Genomic DNA, 19,712 nt, shown 5'->3' with positions numbered 1-19,712 from the left:
ATGGATGGTTGTGAGCCACCATGTGGTTGCTGGGAATTGAACTCAGGACCTCTGGAAGAGAAGTCAGCGCTCTTAACCTCTGAGCCTTCTCTCCAGCCCCTCAATATTTTTTAATATGTTACAAAATAGTGTTTGATTGACGATAAACAGCAACATGGCATCAAAGGAGCTAGTGGTAATTCTGGGGGAGCTGGAGGGATCTAGAGTGTGCATTGCTTTAATGGCTGAATCTTGGTTCTTGAAGCTGTTGCTTTGCTGAGTTCCTGGAGGTGTAACAACAAAATACCAGCTAAAGGAGGCATTGTGCTTTTTCTGAATGACATGAGACACTTGAAGAAGCTTCCTTCATCGTATTGTCTGTTAAGTTATCATGCATTACCAGAAATGAGTAGTTCCAACGATGTAGGCCTTTTCTGACTTAAAATGATAAAGTTTTCCTTTTCTTACATTATGTTGGCACCCTTCTAGAAGCAGATTCACAGGTTTTGGCTCTCTAAGTGAACTCTGAGCATCTATTATCATCTTTTATTCTTGAGACAACTCTAGTTTGTAGAGGAAAAAAAAAAAGAAAACAAAACAAACAACAACAAACAAAAACAAACAAAAAACCCCCCACTCTCCATAGGGAACTGAGCAAAACATCAGCGGAGCTGGCTGTGGAGTATAAGCTTCCTAGTGTCTGGCTGGCTGGTTTTGTTTCTGTTAGCGAGTAAATGTTGCCCAGAATAAAAACGGTGCCTTGAATTAACTCTAAGTCTGAATCAGGCTGTGTGGGCTGCAGACAGCGTCTGAGCAGTGGAGGTATTTGTTGCCAGAACACAAATAACTGGAATGCACAGCTAGAGTGTATATGGTGGGGCGCTTGGCAGCATTTGGGGGTGTTCTGGAAATCTATTGGCACTTTTTACTCTGGTGAGCGATAAGCAGAGGGAGAAGCTATGGTTCCCCATTTTTGAGGGGACATGTCTCCTGAATATAGGCAGCACACACACATACACACACATACACACAGACACATATACACACACAGACAAACACAGACACAGGCACACACAGACACATTTACGGACATAGACACACATACACACAGACACATATACACACACAGACACATACACACATATACAGACACACACACACACACACACACACACACACACACACACACACACACACACCAGTATTCATTCAAGTTCTGAGTCCAAGTTTTTCCTATTGCTCAGAGAGAAGAATTATGTTAAGACACAAATTACTGCAGCTTACATTTTTTCTCCAAAACTCCTGTTTCACAGAACAGGAAAGAGATGGAGATGTAACACATGCACAGAGGACTCATATTTATTCAGCAGTATTCATAACTGCACAGATAGATACACACCATTTAGCACTGTGCTGCAGGAGAATGTTATTAATTCTACCAAAACAGGTCTGTGCCAGTACTGGAGAAAGACTTTATTTCTATTACAATGTTTCTGGTGGATCCCATGAGGAATGTGTGTATGTGTGTGTGTGTGTTTCTCTGATAACATTCTCTACTGTGGATACCTTATCATCTTCACAGTAATTATAATGGACAATGTGACCTTTCTCATGCATGATGGATGTGTGGGCAGGGGCTGTAGGATGCTCGATTTGTTCTCCTTGTCTTTCCCTTAAGGAGAGGCGTAGACAGAGCTGGCTCTCCTCAGCTAGGTTTTGTGGTTAGCATCTGAGGCCTAGGCCACTGAAGCTGTGGTGAGGCACAGCCTGGGAGGAGATATTAAAGGCAATTGGAATCAGTTTTATGGTGTAAACATGTTAAATTACTGGAAGGTTAAATTACCCACGCAGTTCAGGATTCAGGATGGCAGGCTCTGCTGATGTAAATGGAGTCATTTACTGTATTCCACTGAGGTAAGTGTTGGGCCTTTCTGTGACCACAGAAAGGAACCGCAGCAGCTATGGCAGTTCAGCCACTGGTTAGGCGTTCACTGAAGAGGTTTCTGTTCTTTCTACAACAACAGAAATGTCAACCAGTGCAGAGGGCTTGACAAGTATTGAGGAGCTGGCTGTATGCAGTCGCACTGTGGAGTGTAACTTCCATGCTGTACCTGGATCATGTTTATTATGGTAGTAATGAAAAAAAAAAAGCTGGAAAAGTTCCCTCAAGGGGCTGGAGAGGTGGCTCAGCAGTTAAGAGCACTTGCTGCTCTTGCAGAGGACCCAGGTTTGATTCCCAACACCTACTTGGTGGCTCACAACCATCTCTAACTTCAGTTCTAGGGAATCTGATGCCCTCTTCTGGCCTCTGTATGTGTAAATCACTCATTTAATGTATGTGGGCATTCATGTCTAATATGTAACTCTATGCATATATAATATACATTTAATGCAGACCTTACATATACACCTGAAGTTAAAGAGAGTTCATACAGAGAGTGTTTCTGATTTTGTACTAGAGATACTTGAGGTTTAGGGATCTTTGGGCTGGTAATTGGATAAGTGTTTACTGGGACAGAGTTGGCAAGGAGGGATAGAAAATCCTATAAGGCTATAATCAAACTACTGAAATAAGTGTACTTCGTAGTCGGGTTGAATGCCAACTAGTTCATTCTCCAACACTGTGGACTCCTCAGGTAGAGGAAGTAATGAAGTAGAAGGAGACTGGGGGCTAATAGCCCCAGTTACATGTTAGCGCAGACACCTGACTTCATCCTTGGGATGTTTTTGGGCGAGTCACTGAAGACACAGTGTAGGGACTTTATTCTCCACAGATAACCTTCAGGCTTGCCTGCTGACATTCATATATATATATATATATATAAACAGTGGCTTCTCTGGCAGTGAATCTTAAGTAACTCTGTGAAGGAAAAGAAACCTTGGTCCTGACACAGTCACTAGAAGATTTAAGCACAAGACACATAGGTCCAAATGCGGATCATCCTTGAGTATAAGATGGTTGTCCCCCTTTCCTAAAATAATGAAAGACATTTCTGTGGGACTAATACGTATATTGGGATCTGCTACAATCCAGGAATTATTCCAGATGCTTAGGAAACTAGGGGAAAAAGGGGAAAAATAGAGATAGACATCTCCACCCTCTGGGAACGTAAATTCTTTCTTCCACAATCAATTCTACACAATGTTGAAGGTACTAAGCAGCTGGGAGTGGAAAGGCAAGGAACCATCTGGAGGCATGCTGGTTGTGTCTGTGTGTGTGCGCTGAGGTGGGGGGGCACTTGGCTCCACCTAAGAAGCCGTTTAACAGTTTTGTAAAGTCCTGTGTCCTTTTTAATATTCCTGTATAATGTGCTTGAGCATTGCCATTCCTCACCCATTTCTTCAGGTGTCAGCTTCTCCAGGAAGTCCGGTCTCGGGCGGTTTTAGTTTGCTAGTGCTGATGAGAGTGTCTGGTTTGTATTTCACTGCTGGAACTTCAATTCCTTCCAGCAGAAATGCATTTAAACTTTTACCTGTGAATTTATTGAAAGTTCTGTGATGTAAGCAATCTCATGTTTTGTTTCGGACAAACTAGTCCTTTTGTTGTTGTTTTTGAGATAGTGTCCCGCTCTGTAGCCTGGGCTTGCCCCCACCTCATAGCAATCCCTCCTGCCTCAGCCCACCACTGACCGGGTTACACGTATGAGTCACTTGGCCTGACGGGCACCAGCATAGTTAAAGTGGGAAAACATAACACTCTCCTTACATTTCAACTTTACCTTGGAGCAGTTTATGTCAGAGTAGTCCCACTTCACCAACTCTATCTCCTGGAGACCCTGCAGTCCATCCTGCATCCTATCATTCAGGATGAAAATCTCTTCTGTGTGCTCCCAACAGGCCAGGTAAACAGAAATGATCTCAGGACATGCCACTAAAGGGAGGACTTCCCTTGTTTCCCCAGGTTCCAGATGTGATCAGTAGCATCAGGCAGTTATCCAAGGCTGCCATGAAGGAGGACTCCAAACCCAGCAAAGATAATGAGGACGCCTTCTATAACTCTCAGAAGTTTGAAGTGCTGTACTGTGGGAGGGTGATCGTGACCCATAAGAAGGCACCCTCCAGCCTCATTGATGACTGCAAGGAGAAGTTCAGCCTGCATGAGCAGCAGCGACTGAGGCTGCAGGGAGAGAGGGGTGGCGACCCTGGGGACGAGCTGGGTGTCTTTGAGGCCGAGTCTCCTGTGTCCCCAGAAGACAGCCTGCCCGAGGAGGCAGATGGTACCCTCAACAGCCACCGTGCCCTGCCCTCTCTGGCCAGCCTCCCGACCCTGGCTAGCCAACCTGTACTGGCCAGCTCTCGGGCTTGCTTCCCAGAGAGGATTTTGGAAGACTGTGGCTTTGATGAGCAGCAGGAGTTCCGATCTCGGTGCAGCAGCGTCACAGGTGTCCTGCAAAAGAAGGTTCATGAGAACAGCCAGAAACCACAGCCAAGGAGGAGGCATGCAAGTGCACCCAGTCACGTGCAGCCCTCGGATTCAGAGAAGAACAGGACCATGCTCTTCCAGGTAACCTGGTGGGGGGTTTGGCCTGCAGCTTCTTAAGATACTGAGCAGCTATAGCTCCTCCTTGGTCAGTGGATGTGTGAATGTGTGTGTTTGTTTGTGTGTGTGCTGCCCACATGTGCCTGGGTACATGTGCAAGCCAGAGGCTAACCTTGAGTACCATTCATTCCTTAGGCATCATCTACCTTGTTTTGTTCCGAGGCGAGGTCTCCTATTGGTCTGCAATTCTGGAAGTATGGAAGGGTGACTGGCTAGCTGAGTCCCAGGGATTCACTTCTCTTCCTTCCCAGTATTGGCCATACTAGCACTTGACTATGCCCTGCTTTAACAACAAACAAACCAGCCAACAACTGGCCTCTGGGAGTTGAGGTCCTCTTGCTTGCACTTAGCTTTCTTCCCTGTAATTCTGTCCCCATCTGTCAGTCTTATCTTCCTGCCCACCCCAGGAGCTACTGGGGTGAGCCCTTCTGGCCTTTGGATTTTCTCCCTCAAAAGCAGAAGAATCAGGTGAAGGAAGAGCACAGATGTGTCATTGACCCCAGGGAGGCAGAGAGAATGCAAGACTTCTCATAACATCTGTGATGAGTCATGTGACAGATACTAGGTGTCCATCAACCAGTTTCTGGCCTGGGTTGATTCCCACATGCATTCTTCAGTAAAGCTACAGAGTCTTAGCAATGATTGTAAGGTGACACTTAGAAAGCAAGCCTTGCATGGAATGGAGCAAAGTGAATTCTGAGAGAGGGAAAGAGGGAGAGAGAGAGGAGAGAGAGGAGAGAGAGGAGAGAGAGGAGAGAGAGAGGAGAGGGGGGAGAGAGAGAGAGAGAGAGAGAGAGAGAGAGAGAGAGAGAGAGAGAGGAAGGTTGTAGGGACTTAGAGATATCATTCATATACACACCAATTTACTCTGCCACCAGAAATGAAGGAATACAGAAATACCATTGGCTTGATGGTTGACCAGGTCAGTTATTAAATAACTCGATACAGCTACATTAAATGTAAAAGATAATTTTGTGTATGTGTGTGCAGGAGGGGGAGGGAAGGAGAGAGTGGTTTGTGGTGTGTGCACATGTGTCTGTAACTGATGCCTCGTGAAGAAGTTAGGTTTAATCCTCTATCACTTGCTACCCTATTCCTTTGAGGCAGAGCCTCTCCTTGAACTTAGAATTCTTTTATCAAGTAGGCTGGCAGACAGCGAGCCTCAGCCATCCTCTTGTGTCTGCTCCCCAACCCTCGTAGTACTGACATTACAGTGCCTATGAGAACAAGACCAGCTTGGTAAGTGGCTTCTTTCCTCATCATGCACAGCCAGTGTTCTTAACCACTGAGCCATCTTTTTAGTTCCTCTACAAGATTAATTTAGTTTTTTTTTTTTTTTTTTTTTTTTCCCGAGACAGGGTTTCTCTATGTAGCTTTGTGCCTTTCTTGGATCTCACTCTGTAGCCCAGGTTGGCCTCGAACTCACAGAGATCCACCTGGCTCTGTCTCTCGAGTGCTGGGATTAAAGGTGTGTGCTACCACAGCCTGGCCAAGATAAATTTTTTAATTTAAAAATAGTTAAAAAAATTTACAGGGCTATGGAAAATGTCATTTCACTTAGAGAACTGAATATAGGATATTGTTCTGGAGAAGGTTTGAGGTTAGTCTGTAGCTGAGCGGGGGCTTGCATCCTTGGTTTTTGTCACTGTCTTGTCCTGTCTCTATCTGGGCTTGTGGGCCGAGTGGCTCTGGCCCTTTGTGTGGTGACGTGTGAAGTCAGTTCTCCCTCTCTTTGGACTGCCAGCTTTATTCTCTACTAGTCACAGTTCTTCCTTTTAGATTTTTGGAATATCTATTTTCCAAAAACGTAATTGAGCCCAGGTCTGCATATAGCATTTTATTGACTACTTTGGAGAGCATCTTATTATAATGCAAGTCAGTAACTGATGACTTCAAGATTCATAACTTGAGCAAAGATCGCATGTTTAAAAAGGTTTATTTGGGTTTATATATTTTCTGCGTATGAGTGTCTTGCCTGCATATATGTATGTGTACCATGATCCCTCCTGGTACCTGCTGAGGTTCGAGGAGGGCGTAAGATCCCCTGGAACTGGAGTTATGGATGGTTGTGAACTACCATGTGGTGCTGGGAATTGAACCTGAGTCCTCTGCAAGAGGAGTAAGTGCTTGTAATTGCTGAGCTCGCTCTCCAGCCCAGGTGGCACATTTTTGAAAAGGAAGTCATTTCTTTACTGATAAGAAGATTTGTTTTCTTTGACTTTTTTTACAATCTAGGGGTCACTTAATTTTCCAACAAATGATTTGAGACAACTGACTTTGGGTTGAATTATAAGGTCAAACACATATGAAGTAGGTTTGCTCGGGGCCACGTCATTTGAGTCACCATGTTGCACATTTACTTGCTGAGGCCCTCATGAGCTGACGTGATGGGAGTACTTTTCTTTCCTTTTAAAAGGTTGGGCGCTTTGAGATAAACCTCATCAGTCCAGACACTAAATCAGTTGTGCTCGAGAAGAATTTCAAAGATATTTCCTCCTGCTCTCAGGTATGTTACCACATCACAGCATAGTATTTGAAGAAACAAATTGTCATGTTCCAAAATTAGCCACTCAATAATGGGGCTTCCATGTATCACATCTTATTATTACAAAATGAAGTATTTTTCACTTCTCTCTCTCTCTCTCTCTCTCTCTCTGTCTCTCTCTCTCTCTCTCTCTCTCATCTCCCCTCCCTTTCCTTCTCCTGAGGAATGAACCTAGGACTTTTCTTACACATACAGTTGCTCCAAATTTAAGAGAAATAATGCTTAACAGAACATTCATTCCTTACAGTTAAAATGTATTCATGTGCTTGGCTCTGTGGCAACAGATCCTTCCCAGGACCTCGAGTGTCTGACACACCACTTTTTCCTCAGCTCCTTGTCTTGGTGACATTTCAAGTCCCTTCTGCTGGGGGGAGTTTTTTGGTGGTGAATTCTTTTGAAAATACATCACAGTTAGTGTTCCTCTGACTGTTGGCCTGTGGCTCTTGTGGGTGTCACGAAGATAAGTTTGTTCTTTATCCCACAGCAGGTAATAAAAGGAGAAGTAGTCTTTTTAGTGTCTGTTACCATAAATGGTAAATTTTGAAAAGAATCCTTTGGTACTTTCACTCTTTTATTTTTTATTTCACAAAGCATGTATTTATGATATAAAAAATCAATAGAGACAAATGTGCATAGTATAATAATATAATATTAGTCATAGTAATGTTTTAGAACATCTACCCCAAAGTTTGAGCTACCTGAATATATTGTAAACATGAGAAGAAAATTTGTACTTGTCAGAAAAGAAGGCGTATTTAAGTAAAAATGTGGAAAGGTTACATATTCAAAGACACTTCTGTGGGGTTGAGAATTGTTTGGGGCTTGGTGGCTTAAAGTGCACTCCAGAATGTATTCTTTACAGGGTCTCTACATCTTGATGTTGGTAAATCAGGCTGGAGAGACAGCCCAGCCATTAGAGACAAAGGGTCACACTTCTACACAAGAAAATCTTGTCTGTCATGTGTCATCTCTGAGTTTTGGAGTCAATGTTGCTCTTAGTGTGACATTCAGACTTTCTTTTGATGACAAGAATTTTTTTTGTATATTTTATTAGTTCTTTGCTTTAGCTGATTTACTTTCATTTCTAATACCTTCTTTTAATATTGTTCCTGTAATAGGAAATTTTGAGTGATAAACATTTTCTACTCTAGCAACTTAGGGGGGAGCAGCAGCATCTGAATCTAGGAAGGTTATATTATGAACTTAGAAATTCCTACTTAAGGAACACAGAAATTTTGAGGGAATATGATTTTAACCCTCAAAACATTTACTAAGTATTCTTGCAGTTGTCCATTTATTGGGAAGCTCCCTGCAAGATCACAAGCCTCGAAGGGGTTGGTGACTTGTGGTGTGAACATGTCTTATCTGGAGGAACATTAGAATCTCATGTATTGAGATGGATCCCTTAGGTGTTTGGAACACATGACCACTGTGAAGGAGCTTGTCTCCATGGCTGGCCTTGTGCCAGGTATTGCAGCAAGAGTGATGTATGACCCACGTTTAGCTGATGCCGTACTGGGCACCAAGGAGCATCGTTGGAGGCAGCACCTCCTGACCCCATTTTCCTAAGCTGCTCAGGAAGCATATATCAAGGTGCATTGATTATCAGAGTGAAACTAAGCACACACAAAGACAAAAATAGATCCAAACTAAGTATGTGGATGTGGAAGTCCAATATGATCTCCTTTTCCTTTTGCTTTTACTGAAGGCAAGCTCTGCATTACGATCTTATGGTTCAGGAGACAGTCAGGCAGCGGCCACAGGGAAACTGGTGGGAAGGCTTCCAGTCCCCAGCAGCTTTATCCCCTTGTCCTCACCCACTCCCACAACCGCCTTGCAGGAGGTGAATGGATACAAGTCGGCCGTGTTCAGTAACTAGCCTGCTTTTGAGGGCCTTACACCTACAAAGGTTTCTATCTTTAAAAGGAAAGTGATGGCGTCACTGTTTTCTGGTCATCATGGGAGTCAGGGAGTGTTTTGTTTTTTTCCTGGAAGCGTTGTCCACATCTGAGGACCCACGGAGCTAATGAGGCCCTGTGAGGTCCCCCACTTAGTACTAAGCCAGCAATAAAAGCTCTTTCCACAGAGTTGTGCAGGTGGAGCTTATTTTCCAAGGCTCACTCACAGCCTCACTCCTCTCTGCTTCCCTCACCCTTACTTAAAAGCAAAACAAAACAGAGTTGATTTCTTTTTCCATGTCCACTGGATAGATTGAGTACATTATAATAAGAAAGAATGGGGTCACTACTGATAAACCATGATAGCTGTTTCTCAGTTCTAGCCTCCACATCTTCCTCAGGATAGGTGCCGTTATGCTATTTTGTAATAAAAAAGTAGAGCCCCCGAGACAGTAGTCAGCAACTCGGCACAGTCTCTCATCAGTCAGTAGCTGAGACAACACTTAAGTGCAAATCTGACCCCAAAGACTCCTTTCTTCTCATTTGAATTTAGGTGATGTCAGGTACACTTAGTATTTTCCATCAACCTAGTCTTCAAATCGCTGTGCTTGCTATTGAAACAAGGCAATCATAACTTACTGCTGTGTGTACTCAGACTCATTAAAGAATTATTTTGAAAACATATTTATTATTAGCGTATGTGGACATGTGCATGCTCTAGCACACATGTAGAGGTCAGAGGATAACTGGAATTGGTCCTCTTCTTCCACCTTTCTATAGGTTCCGGGGATTGAACTCATATTTTCAGGCTTGGGCACCCAGTGCAATTACTGCTGAGCCATCTCATCACCACTAGACTGACTTTTTTAAATATAAATTTTATTTTACTTAATTTTTTACTTTAAATTTAATGATTTATTAATTATGTCCAGACCACAGTTTCCCCTCTCCTCTCCTCCCTGTCCCTCCCTCCTCCTCTCTGCCCTGCCCCCCATCTATTCCTCTTCCATTTCTATTGAGAAAAATGCAGGCCTCCCATGATATCCACAAAACATGGCATATCAAGTTGCAGAAAAACTAAGCACCTCCCCTTGTCCTTAGGCTGAGCAAGGCAACCCAGTATGAGGAGTAGGGTCTCAAAAGCCAGCAAAGGAGTCAGAGACAGCCCCTGCTCCCACTGTTAGGAGTCCCTACAAGAAGACCAAGCTACTCGACTACCAGACTGAATTTTTAATTAAAGTAAATATAGCTGAAGTCCTTTAACTTGCATACAGAAAGTACAAAGATTTGTGAATGTGCGTAATTGGGACTTGCAATAATTAACAAATAAGTGAACAAGAATATCTATCTTTTCTTATGTGGTTCCTTGAATGTCTGTGAATTTACAAATATTCCAGCCATTTCCATACAAGCTTTATGGAACTCTACAGTCCTTAATTTGAGGACTGTCACTTGTGCTTTTCCTGAGATTCTTAGCTTCACATAGACTAGAACAGGTGTTATGGTGAGTCACTGTCCGTGCTGGGACAATAAATTGAAAACTCCTTACAGGCAAACATCGTGCTTTCATTATAAGAAATAATGGATCATACTAGCAATGTTTTCTTGTTTGTTTGTTTGTTTTTTCATTTTTAATAACAGACCAAAGGGTCTGAGTGGATGTCTCACTTTATCTGCTGCATCAACAGGGCATCTGTGAGCTTGCTGGAACATTATGTCTTCTGTCACATTGCCGTGAAGGAGGAATTTGTGCAGTTAGGAAAGTGTAGAAAAGATGTGGATCTCTGTCAGGGAGCATTCCCAGAAGCTTGTATTGTATTCTCCCCCTTTATCTAGGGAATAAAGCATGTCGATCACTTTGGCTTTATCTGTCGGGAGTCTCCAGAGCCGGGACTGAGCCAGTACATCTGTTACGTGTTCCAGTGTGCCAACGAATCTCTGGTAAGTGGTACTTCTGCCGTGCATCTTACAGTCTGTCTTACAGTCTCATCAGTTGGGAACTCTGTTCTTGGTGAGGAGAGAAAAGGGCATCTAGAGAGATGGTGTTACCCTTGAAGGATGCCCAGAAGTCGAGGTCGAGAGCCATAGACAGACCATCACAGCACTTTTAAGTGTGTGTGCCCTTGGCTTTAACAGACTTTGCTGTGTTACCATGGTTTTTTTTTTTTTTTTTTTTTTTTTTGTGTGTGTGTGTGTGTGTGTGTGTGTGTGTGTGTAGACTAATGACAGAGAAAAGCTGTTATGTTTCCTGTTGCTCAAAGATGGTGAGAAAGGCCACTGAGCTCTTGTTTGTTGCTATGGTGTCACACTCTAGACAATACTTCCATCAGGAGAGTAAAGAAATGCTCTCTTCCTGTTTTTTCAGTGCCCTGTCTTAATTTTACAAAGCGCTTCATTTATTTTGTTTCTTTGGGACTAGCAAGTCAGTTCCCCCCAACACTCCTTACTCCTCCCTCTACTTGAGAAAATCTGTGTAAGGCAGGCTTGGAAATACATCTCACCAAGGAATACGTTGTTGTTGTTGTTGTTTTTCCTCCTCCAAGTATTTTCTGTCCTTCCATCTTCCAGGCTTCTCATCTATTGTCATACAAACATTCAGATGTGTACATCATCATCCGAATTATTAGATGCATTTATGGGAAATTTTTGATTTGTATAATTTTAGTATATGTGTACGTTACGTGTTTGTATGTTTGTGCACACGTACATGTGTGCCTATGAGAATGGAGATGGGAGAACAGTCTTGGGTGTCGTCTTCAGGAAAGAGGTCTGTCTTCTTTGTGCTCACCATTTAGACTAGGCTGGCTCTCCCGGGAGCTCTAGGGATCCTCTGTTCACCCCCCCCCCACCCCCCCCCCCCCCCCCCCCCCCCCCCGGCACTGGGATAGTAAACACATGCTGCCACGCCCAACATTTAAGATGGGTTCTAGGGATTTAACTCAGGTTTGTGAGGTAAGCACTCTATCAAGTGAGCTAAATCCCCAGCCCACCCCACAGTTTTCTTCAACACGTTCGTTAGCCTCCCATCAGCATTTCCCCATATCCATTACTCCGCACCACACTGTGCATGCTTCCTGGTGCTTGTTACAGTTAACTCTGACCTCCATGTCCCGATGAGGACACTGAGATACTGAAGCCTGGGAGTGAACTGGCACAAAGATGCTTTCTGATCCCTGTCCTCTAGGGAACATGAAATGCCTATTCTTAGCGATTTCTTTTTCTAGAAACTTCCATTTGAGTTTCATTTTCCCCTTTAGATAATTGTTATTTAATATAATAGCCACATCTACCTATCCAGGTGTCTCCTTGTAGCTAAAGAGATTCCACTTAGGATCCAGGATTGAACTTTGAGGGAGTTGTCCTTAGATGATCGTGGTGGATAGCTGGTGACTGGTCCTCACACAGCATGCTCACAGGTCTTCACAGTCAGGTCAACTTTTTTTTTTTTTCCTGTCCTTCATGTTTTTGAACTTTCGATGACAGAAGGATCACATTGGTCATACAGGCAGAGGCTGTCACGGTCCAGGGACAATCAAACGTGCTTGTTGTATCTCCTGCGCAGGAGGAAGAACTTAGTAAAACCCACTTATTTGGAGTCTTGTTTACAGGTTTTATTTAATTGTGGGTTTAGCTGGGTTTTGTCTGTTTGGGAACTGCTAACAGTGATAGACGGTGTGAGATACCCGGCCTTTCAACATCCATTCTCTGGCCAGTGCTGCTGACTGCACTGGCTGTGTGCCCTCCTATCAGGCTGAGCTTGGGCCTCATTATTTTTAAGATTACATAAAAGCTAAGATCTTTTAATCCTCCTCTGTTCAAATTTTTGCAGTCAGCTTCTTAACTGCGTTGTGCGGCACCAGAACTGAAAGTTAGAAGATAAATGTAATGTGCACTTCCTGTGTAGTAGAGAGGGTAGCTCAAGCCCAGACAAATAGAACAAAACAAAACAGTCAAGTCGGTAATACCTGGCCAGGCACCTTGATGAGTGATGTGGCTTGGCGCTTGGAGAAGACAGAATATCCCCAGGCTACACATGCTGACTTGTCCTCTCTGAGCACCAGCTACAGTTACCATTTTCTTTTGCTTCTTTGTACCAATTGTAATGAGTTTGTGCAGTTTCGGATGGGTCCTGTAGGGCTGTGCACAAGTTTAGATACTGCCCTCCGCTTCTCCCTTCTTTACCTCAAGGAGGCAGCTATACTGTTTCACAAAGGCTTAAATTTTATAGAAAATATCATATCTTCAAAGAACTTTCTCTAAATTGATTTAAAAAATGAACAAAAAGTTACAGTCACTGATAAACACCCTCCCCTAAACTCCACACACACTAGAAAATATTCTGACAGTGTAATTAAAGCAAAAAAAAAAAAAAAAAGATCTATACTATTCCTGATCTAGAGTTTATATGAACTTAAGATTTAGTGAGATAACAAGAGTAACATTTCTAATGAAACATTGGCATACTGATAGGAGAATAAGATTCATAGTCTCGAGGATATCTTTCTCTCATGTCTGATGTGAATGGTACTTGTGAAAATAACTCGTTAATATATGAGAAACAAGCAATGTGTGGAGAATGGGTAAAGGGACAGATTCCAATTTGGGGGTTGTGTTGTAAATGGTAAGGAAGAGAAAAATATGTTTCAAGAAATGGGAATAATTTACAAAAGTATCTTATTTGATGAAAATGCTGCAAAAATCATTTGGTCTCAGAACAGGAGGAATGAGTTATGACTGGGCATATGAACAATGGTATGTGCATTCAAACCCAGGATGAGCCTGATTCATAGGCTTCAGCTTAACACATATAGGGCACTCCATTATGTGGCTGGTTAGCTTTTTAAGCTGAGCATTGCCTTTTATCAGCAGTTGTTAAAATGCCAGTATTTACTGGATACCTTGAAAAATTGAAGGCATTTTCTAGCAAAAGAAGACTAGATGGTCTTCAGTTTTTTTTTTTTAATCTAAAATTTAATATAATACTTAAACTTGATATATCTTATCTGCACTATGGATTGTCCTATTAATATGAATGAACTTTCTCTGTCTGATCCCACACTGTATGGTGAGATGGGAGCTGTGGCAGGTAGCAACTGCCCAGAATACTTGCCTTTTGATTGTCTGTGACTGACAGTTCTGCCTGTCCCTTTGCATTTGCCCTTTGGACATAACCTGCGATATCTTTTCTTGTGTTCATAATGCTCTAACTTGAACTTTGAAGTACACTAACCTTGTGACAGAGTTTATAGGCCATCTGAAAAAGTAGTGGGTTTTAGAAAAGGAAACACATAATGGAATTTTCAATAGTATTCGTTGTAAGGAGAGGTTAGTCATCACATTTTAGACACCATTGAAAGGGCCTCTTGTTTCATGTAGTATTTCCAAAGGAAACTTTTCTCTCTCTCTCTTTTTTTTTTTTCCCCAAGGCTGAGGACCAAACCCAGGGCCTTGTGCTTGCTAGGCAAGCACTCAGAAACTTTTCTCAAGGCAAAATTTTTATGTAACAAATACCATGCACATGTACACTATTTATATATAAGGTATTTATATATATTATATATTTAATGTACAAATTATATGTGTGTGTGTATATATATATTCACACACACACACACACACACACGCACACGCACACGCACACGCACACGCACACGCACACTATATACTACCAAATCCATTGCCAGCCCCATCAGTGTCTGACATAAATGAGAAAAAAGAAATGGAATAAAGGAGATTTGCATAAATAATTAAATTGCCTTTGAATACTAAACTAAGTAAATAAAATAAAAATATAAAGGCCTTAAATACGTCTAGTTCTAAAAATGAGGAATCTTTCTTTTTAATTGGAGTATAAAGTGACATTCTATAGAAATAATCATTTGTATTTATGGAGTGCCATGAAATTATTTCTATGCTTTTCTGAGGTAGGTCGTACAATAAAATCCAACAATGATGGTTGCTGACTTGGGGTGTTGAGGCCTTCTTTCACTAGGCTAGCAGGGTTGCTGTGTATCCCAGACTCCTCTCCCCTTCAAATGCAGAAGTAGATCACTGTTCTTTCCAAACAAATTCCCCTTAAACCAGACTAGGGAAGAAAAGGGAAAGCAGAGAGAAAACAGAGCCTGTTAGCCCTGACAGGCAGCTGTGCTTGCCAGCCACGGTCGGGATGAGGCTGTTAGGATGCAGCGTCGCTGCCACGGGGGCTCAGGATGCTGCCTGACTCCTACCAAGTGTGGGGACATCTCCTCTTCCATTAGTAGCTGGGTCACAGAAAATGTACTGCAGCCTGAGGAAGATGAGGAGCTACTTGGTTTCCAAGGAGCATCAGGGAATACGAGACAGTTGATTCTGCAGAGAACAGGCTGGCCATTCTGGGCTGCTGGCCCCATGGTGACAGCCAGCTCTTGAGCATTTAGCTGTCACAACTTAGCCTCACAAATTATAATGAAAATGGTAATAAGTCAGACAGTGTAGAAATAAGGCCAGCAGTATTCATAGATTTCCCCACTGTACTTACACACAAGTGTTGTTTACTTTTACATTAACAGCAACCTAGAACAAAAGGATGCCTATTAACACAATCGAACAGTGACACTAATTTGTTGTTCCCAGTATATATTCAAGGAAACTTCCAAAAGGCATGTTTTTTATCTGATAAGCCATTTAATTAAGCAAAGACTTGATCTACCAATTAAGCTGTCTGTGATAGTTTAGCCGCCCGTGGGACTTGAAAATAGCATTTGAGTAACAGATCCGTATTATATGCCACAGGCTGCAAAGGTCTTTTCATCCAGCTTTTAATTATATGGATGAAAGATCCGACTTCAAGACTTGCGGTTTGCTCTCTGCCAGCTCTGCTAGTCATCAGAATTCTATTATTTATTATTTAGTCAGCCATCTATAAAGGCTCACTTTTAAAAAAAAAATGTTTCTGTGAAAGCCAACTTTTGTAGACCCGAGTTCTGTTTCTTCTTGTAGGTGGATGAGGTCATGCTGACCCTGAAGCAAGCTTTCAGCACAGCAGCAGCTCTGCAGAGTGCCAGGACACAGATCAAGCTGTGCGAGGCTTGCCCCATGCACTCTTTGCATAAGCTCTGCGAGAGGATCGAAGGTACCAGAGAACATGGCCTTGGCATGAGAAGAGTTTGCTTTGGCATTCTGAAGCACCGAGGTCCCCACTGTCACTGAATGGTTCTTTGTTTCACTGTGAACAAGAACCCCAAAGGCGTTTCTCTTGCCCAGTCAAACCCAACTCTATCAGTGGCTTCTGCGTGCTTGACTTTCTCTCTCTCCCCGCTTTTCTCCCGAAGGCAAATTCAAGGGAAGGGCTTGTGTTTCCCACAGTTCTTAAGGCCAGTTATGTATGTGCACAGTGGGAACAGAGCAAACATTTGCTGAATGGTCCGAGAGAGGCAAACTCGCCTCTGACTGTTCAGTTCTTCCTTTTCTCCCTTCTCTCACTTGGTGATGTATTCCTTTATTCTGAAAGTTGAGAACTACAGTCAAACCTGCTTGGCTTCAGAGTCTTTGGAAAAGCTGAGATAATGGAGGTGGTATCATGAAGCAAGTTTAGTCTTTTTTTTTTTTTTTAAAACCGTGCTGAGATGCAATGTAGTAACACTTGTCCAGTGTCCACTGTAGACCAGGCAGGATGTGCTGGGGATGCAGAAATGTGTGCCACATACTGTGCCTCCAGAAACTTTTCTGTTTGGAGGAAAAGACAGGCATGTGAGCAGAGAAATGCAGCTCAGAAAGAGAAGTGCTGTAACGGATGGAAACAGGACCAACTCCACAGTAAGGCTGATCGATTCACTGTGAATTCTAGTTGTAATTTCTATCCCATAGGCTCCAAAGAAGTGTGTCCTAAACTGTAGAGTTATTGAATATCCACACAAGTACATGATCTAAAAGGTTTTAAAGTTTATAGGGGTGATTTTTATAGAATAGTCATTACTTTAAAACATGAAACATTTACAAAATGTAACATGTATGTATGTGTGTGCCTGTGTGTGTGTACAGTTTGTGTATGCCTGTGTGTATATACTGTGTGTGTGTGGCTGGTGAAGGGAGCATTATAAATCTATGTGGGAGGTGATGCTGTTAGATTAGCTAACTGTACAGAGGGGGAGAGATTCCTTCCACTTACCTATTCACAGGATATTCTTGCTGGATCAAAGAATGTCCCCAGGTATCAAACCAAATAATAATAGTATTAAGAGAAAAGCATTTTTATTTCTAAAAGAGGGAAAAACTGTATTCAGATACAAAAAAGCAAAAACCTAAACCAAACCAGAAACATTAAAATCAATTGCTAACAACTTGGACCTACTAATTCCAAGGGTTTATTTAACAGTAACTGCTTACTTGGAAGTAATGGTAGGCAGATTGATACCCAAACTTGCCAAAATTCTGCAAATAAGAAAAAGGTAAAACTACTGAGGAAGTTTTGGAATCCATTTTCAAAACACTTCTCAGGGGGCTCATATATCTTGGTGGTAACCAACAGCTCTTGGTTTATACTTCTCAACAAGAAGGAAATCATTGCTGGGGCTGGAAACATCACTGTCTTAGCAGTGTTCTACTGCTCTGAAGAGATGCCACGACCAGGACAACTCTTATAAGAGAAAGCACTTAACTGGGGGCTGGCTTACAGTTCAGAGGCTTAGTCCATTATCATCCTGGCAGGGAGCATGGTGGCATGCAGGCAGGTGCTGGAGGAGTGGCTGAGAGCTACATCCTGATATCCTGATTTGCAGGCAGAGAGAGAAAACAGCCTGAGAATAATACTGTATTTTTAGTTTTTAAATTATATTAATTTATGTATTTGTTATGTGTGGGTCCAAGTGTGCCTTAGCACATACGTGGAGGTCAGATGACAACTTGGAGGAGTAGCTTCTTTCTGCCATGTGGTTTCTGGGGTTCATACTTGGCAGCAAGCACCTTTACCCTCTGATCCATTTTGCTCAATACCAAATTATTTTTAAAAATTGCTAGTCTACCTAAAAGTTATACATATATATACATGTATATGTGTGTGTGTGTGTGTGTGTGTGTGTGTGTGTGTGTGTGTGTAGCTAGATGTCTTCTTCATAATCCAAACATAGCAGCATTGCTTAAAGTGATACCTCACCACACAGTGGAAACCTGCTTTTTCAGAATGGATGGTCACTTGATCATTGTAACCATGAATTAAACTTTTCTTTTTTAAAAAACAATTAAAAATATAAGCATTCTTATGGAAAATTTCTCCAAAGACTTAATATAAACTATGTGTAAGAATATAGAATATTGGCTGCAATTGACGGTTCAGCACATCTGGAAAGGTGGATTGCACAGCACCGCACATCTGGAAAAGTCCACTGCACAGCAGTGAGGGTCCTGGGTGAGCAGATCTTGAGGCTGTTTTGGACTACAACATGAGACTATCTCCACAACAACAATCAAAAATCAATTTGAAAGATTTATAAATATCACAATACAGAGAAGTAAAATATTTCATGGAATAATTGTCCTAAATGAAGTTTTATTCTTTTAGAATGGGAACCCCTGCGGGGGATTATCCCTGTTTCAGTGGTTCTGTATTTCAATATTATTCTTGATTGATATTTATGATCTGAAGTTAGAAGCTTAGCAGTTTTGGTTAAGGCTAGCCTCTGACTTTCTTTTGAACTTTCTAACACAGTTTCTGGGCTGGCATGTTCGTTCCCATGGGAGTTCTCAGAGTGCTCAGTTTGTGAGTGTAGTGAGTGGAAGCTGGCTATCCTTGGTAGAGTTAGAGATTCTTCGTAGACTTCTCTGTTCAGGTCCGCTGTGGGATCTGTTGGTGTAGGTACAGTGGTTAGCCATCAGGTTTCATGTTCCAGGGTCCTCTTCTTGAGAAGACTAAAGTTAGGAGCCAGCTGGGGGACAGTGAAGGGTAGTGGTCGACGTACACTTAGGCCTCTGCAGCTAGCCTTTACCACCTCATGCTTCCCTTGTCTTTCTTTTAGGGCTCTACCCACCACGAGCCAAGCTGGTAATCCAGAGGCATCTCTCTTCACTGACAGATAATGAGCAAGCTGACATCTTTGAACGAGTCCAGGTAACACTCCACATTTCCTGTATATAAATAGAAGGAAGAACATTGGGTCCTGTCATTGAATTCTTATTTCTGTTCCATTGCCTCTAAGCTATCCATCCCCAGGGTTAGCAGAATGGGAAAGGTGGATTTGCATTAATCCTCTTGTCATATAAATCTCACTGAGGCTACAGCCAGCCGAGAGAGGTCGCTCCGCCATACTATGTTCTTGCTTCCTCTGTTCAACAGAAAATGAAGCCCGTCAGTGACCAGGAGGAGAATGAACTTGTGATTCTGCACCTACGGCAGCTCTGTGAAGCCAAACAGAAGACCCATGTGCACATCGGGGAAGGGCCGTCTGTAAGATCCGACTTCCTCTGCCTTACATCTGTCTGTGTATTCATGCGGTTAAATATCACCAAGACACGAAGACCTTTCTTTCCTTTATGCTCTCTTCTTTTCTAGGGTGAAAGCCTATCATACTTTAAAAGTTCAGCATCTATGAAGTTTATGTGAAATTTTAGCAGACACAGGCACATTGAGATAAAGTCATTATGGTTTCAAAATGTAAAATAATTTGGTATTTTGGGTAGGAGAAAAGACATTCATGTATGTTCATGATGTGCAATGTACCTACTTTAATAGTTACATTTTTTTATTTTTTAACCATATTCCTATGCCTGTTTTATCTGA

The 19,712-nt window shown here is 42.3% G+C and overlaps 1 protein-coding gene across 5 annotated transcripts in view; it reads left to right on the top strand.

Moving 5' to 3' along the window:
• Positions 1-19,712, top strand: part of Tbc1d4 (TBC1 domain family member 4) — a 166,545-nt gene that overhangs the window by 97,610 nt on the left and 49,223 nt on the right. For all 5 annotated transcript variants that reach the window (XM_036199415.1, XM_036199414.1, XM_036199413.1 and 2 more), the window contains exons 2-7: positions 3,881-4,483; positions 6,936-7,025; positions 10,799-10,903; positions 15,941-16,073; positions 18,952-19,043; positions 19,269-19,379. In XM_036199415.1, the coding sequence (XP_036055308.1) occupies positions 3,881-4,483; positions 6,936-7,025; positions 10,799-10,903; positions 15,941-16,073; positions 18,952-19,043; positions 19,269-19,379 (1,134 nt within the window). The remainder of the gene's footprint in view (positions 1-3,880; positions 4,484-6,935; positions 7,026-10,798; positions 10,904-15,940; positions 16,074-18,951; positions 19,044-19,268; positions 19,380-19,712) is intronic.

Source organism: Onychomys torridus, chromosome 9 (genome assembly GCF_903995425.1).
Source record: "Onychomys torridus chromosome 9, mOncTor1.1, whole genome shotgun sequence".
Classification (NCBI taxonomy): Eukaryota; Metazoa; Chordata; class Mammalia; order Rodentia; family Cricetidae; genus Onychomys; species Onychomys torridus.
This window is presented reverse-complemented; position numbering and strand designations above follow the sequence as displayed.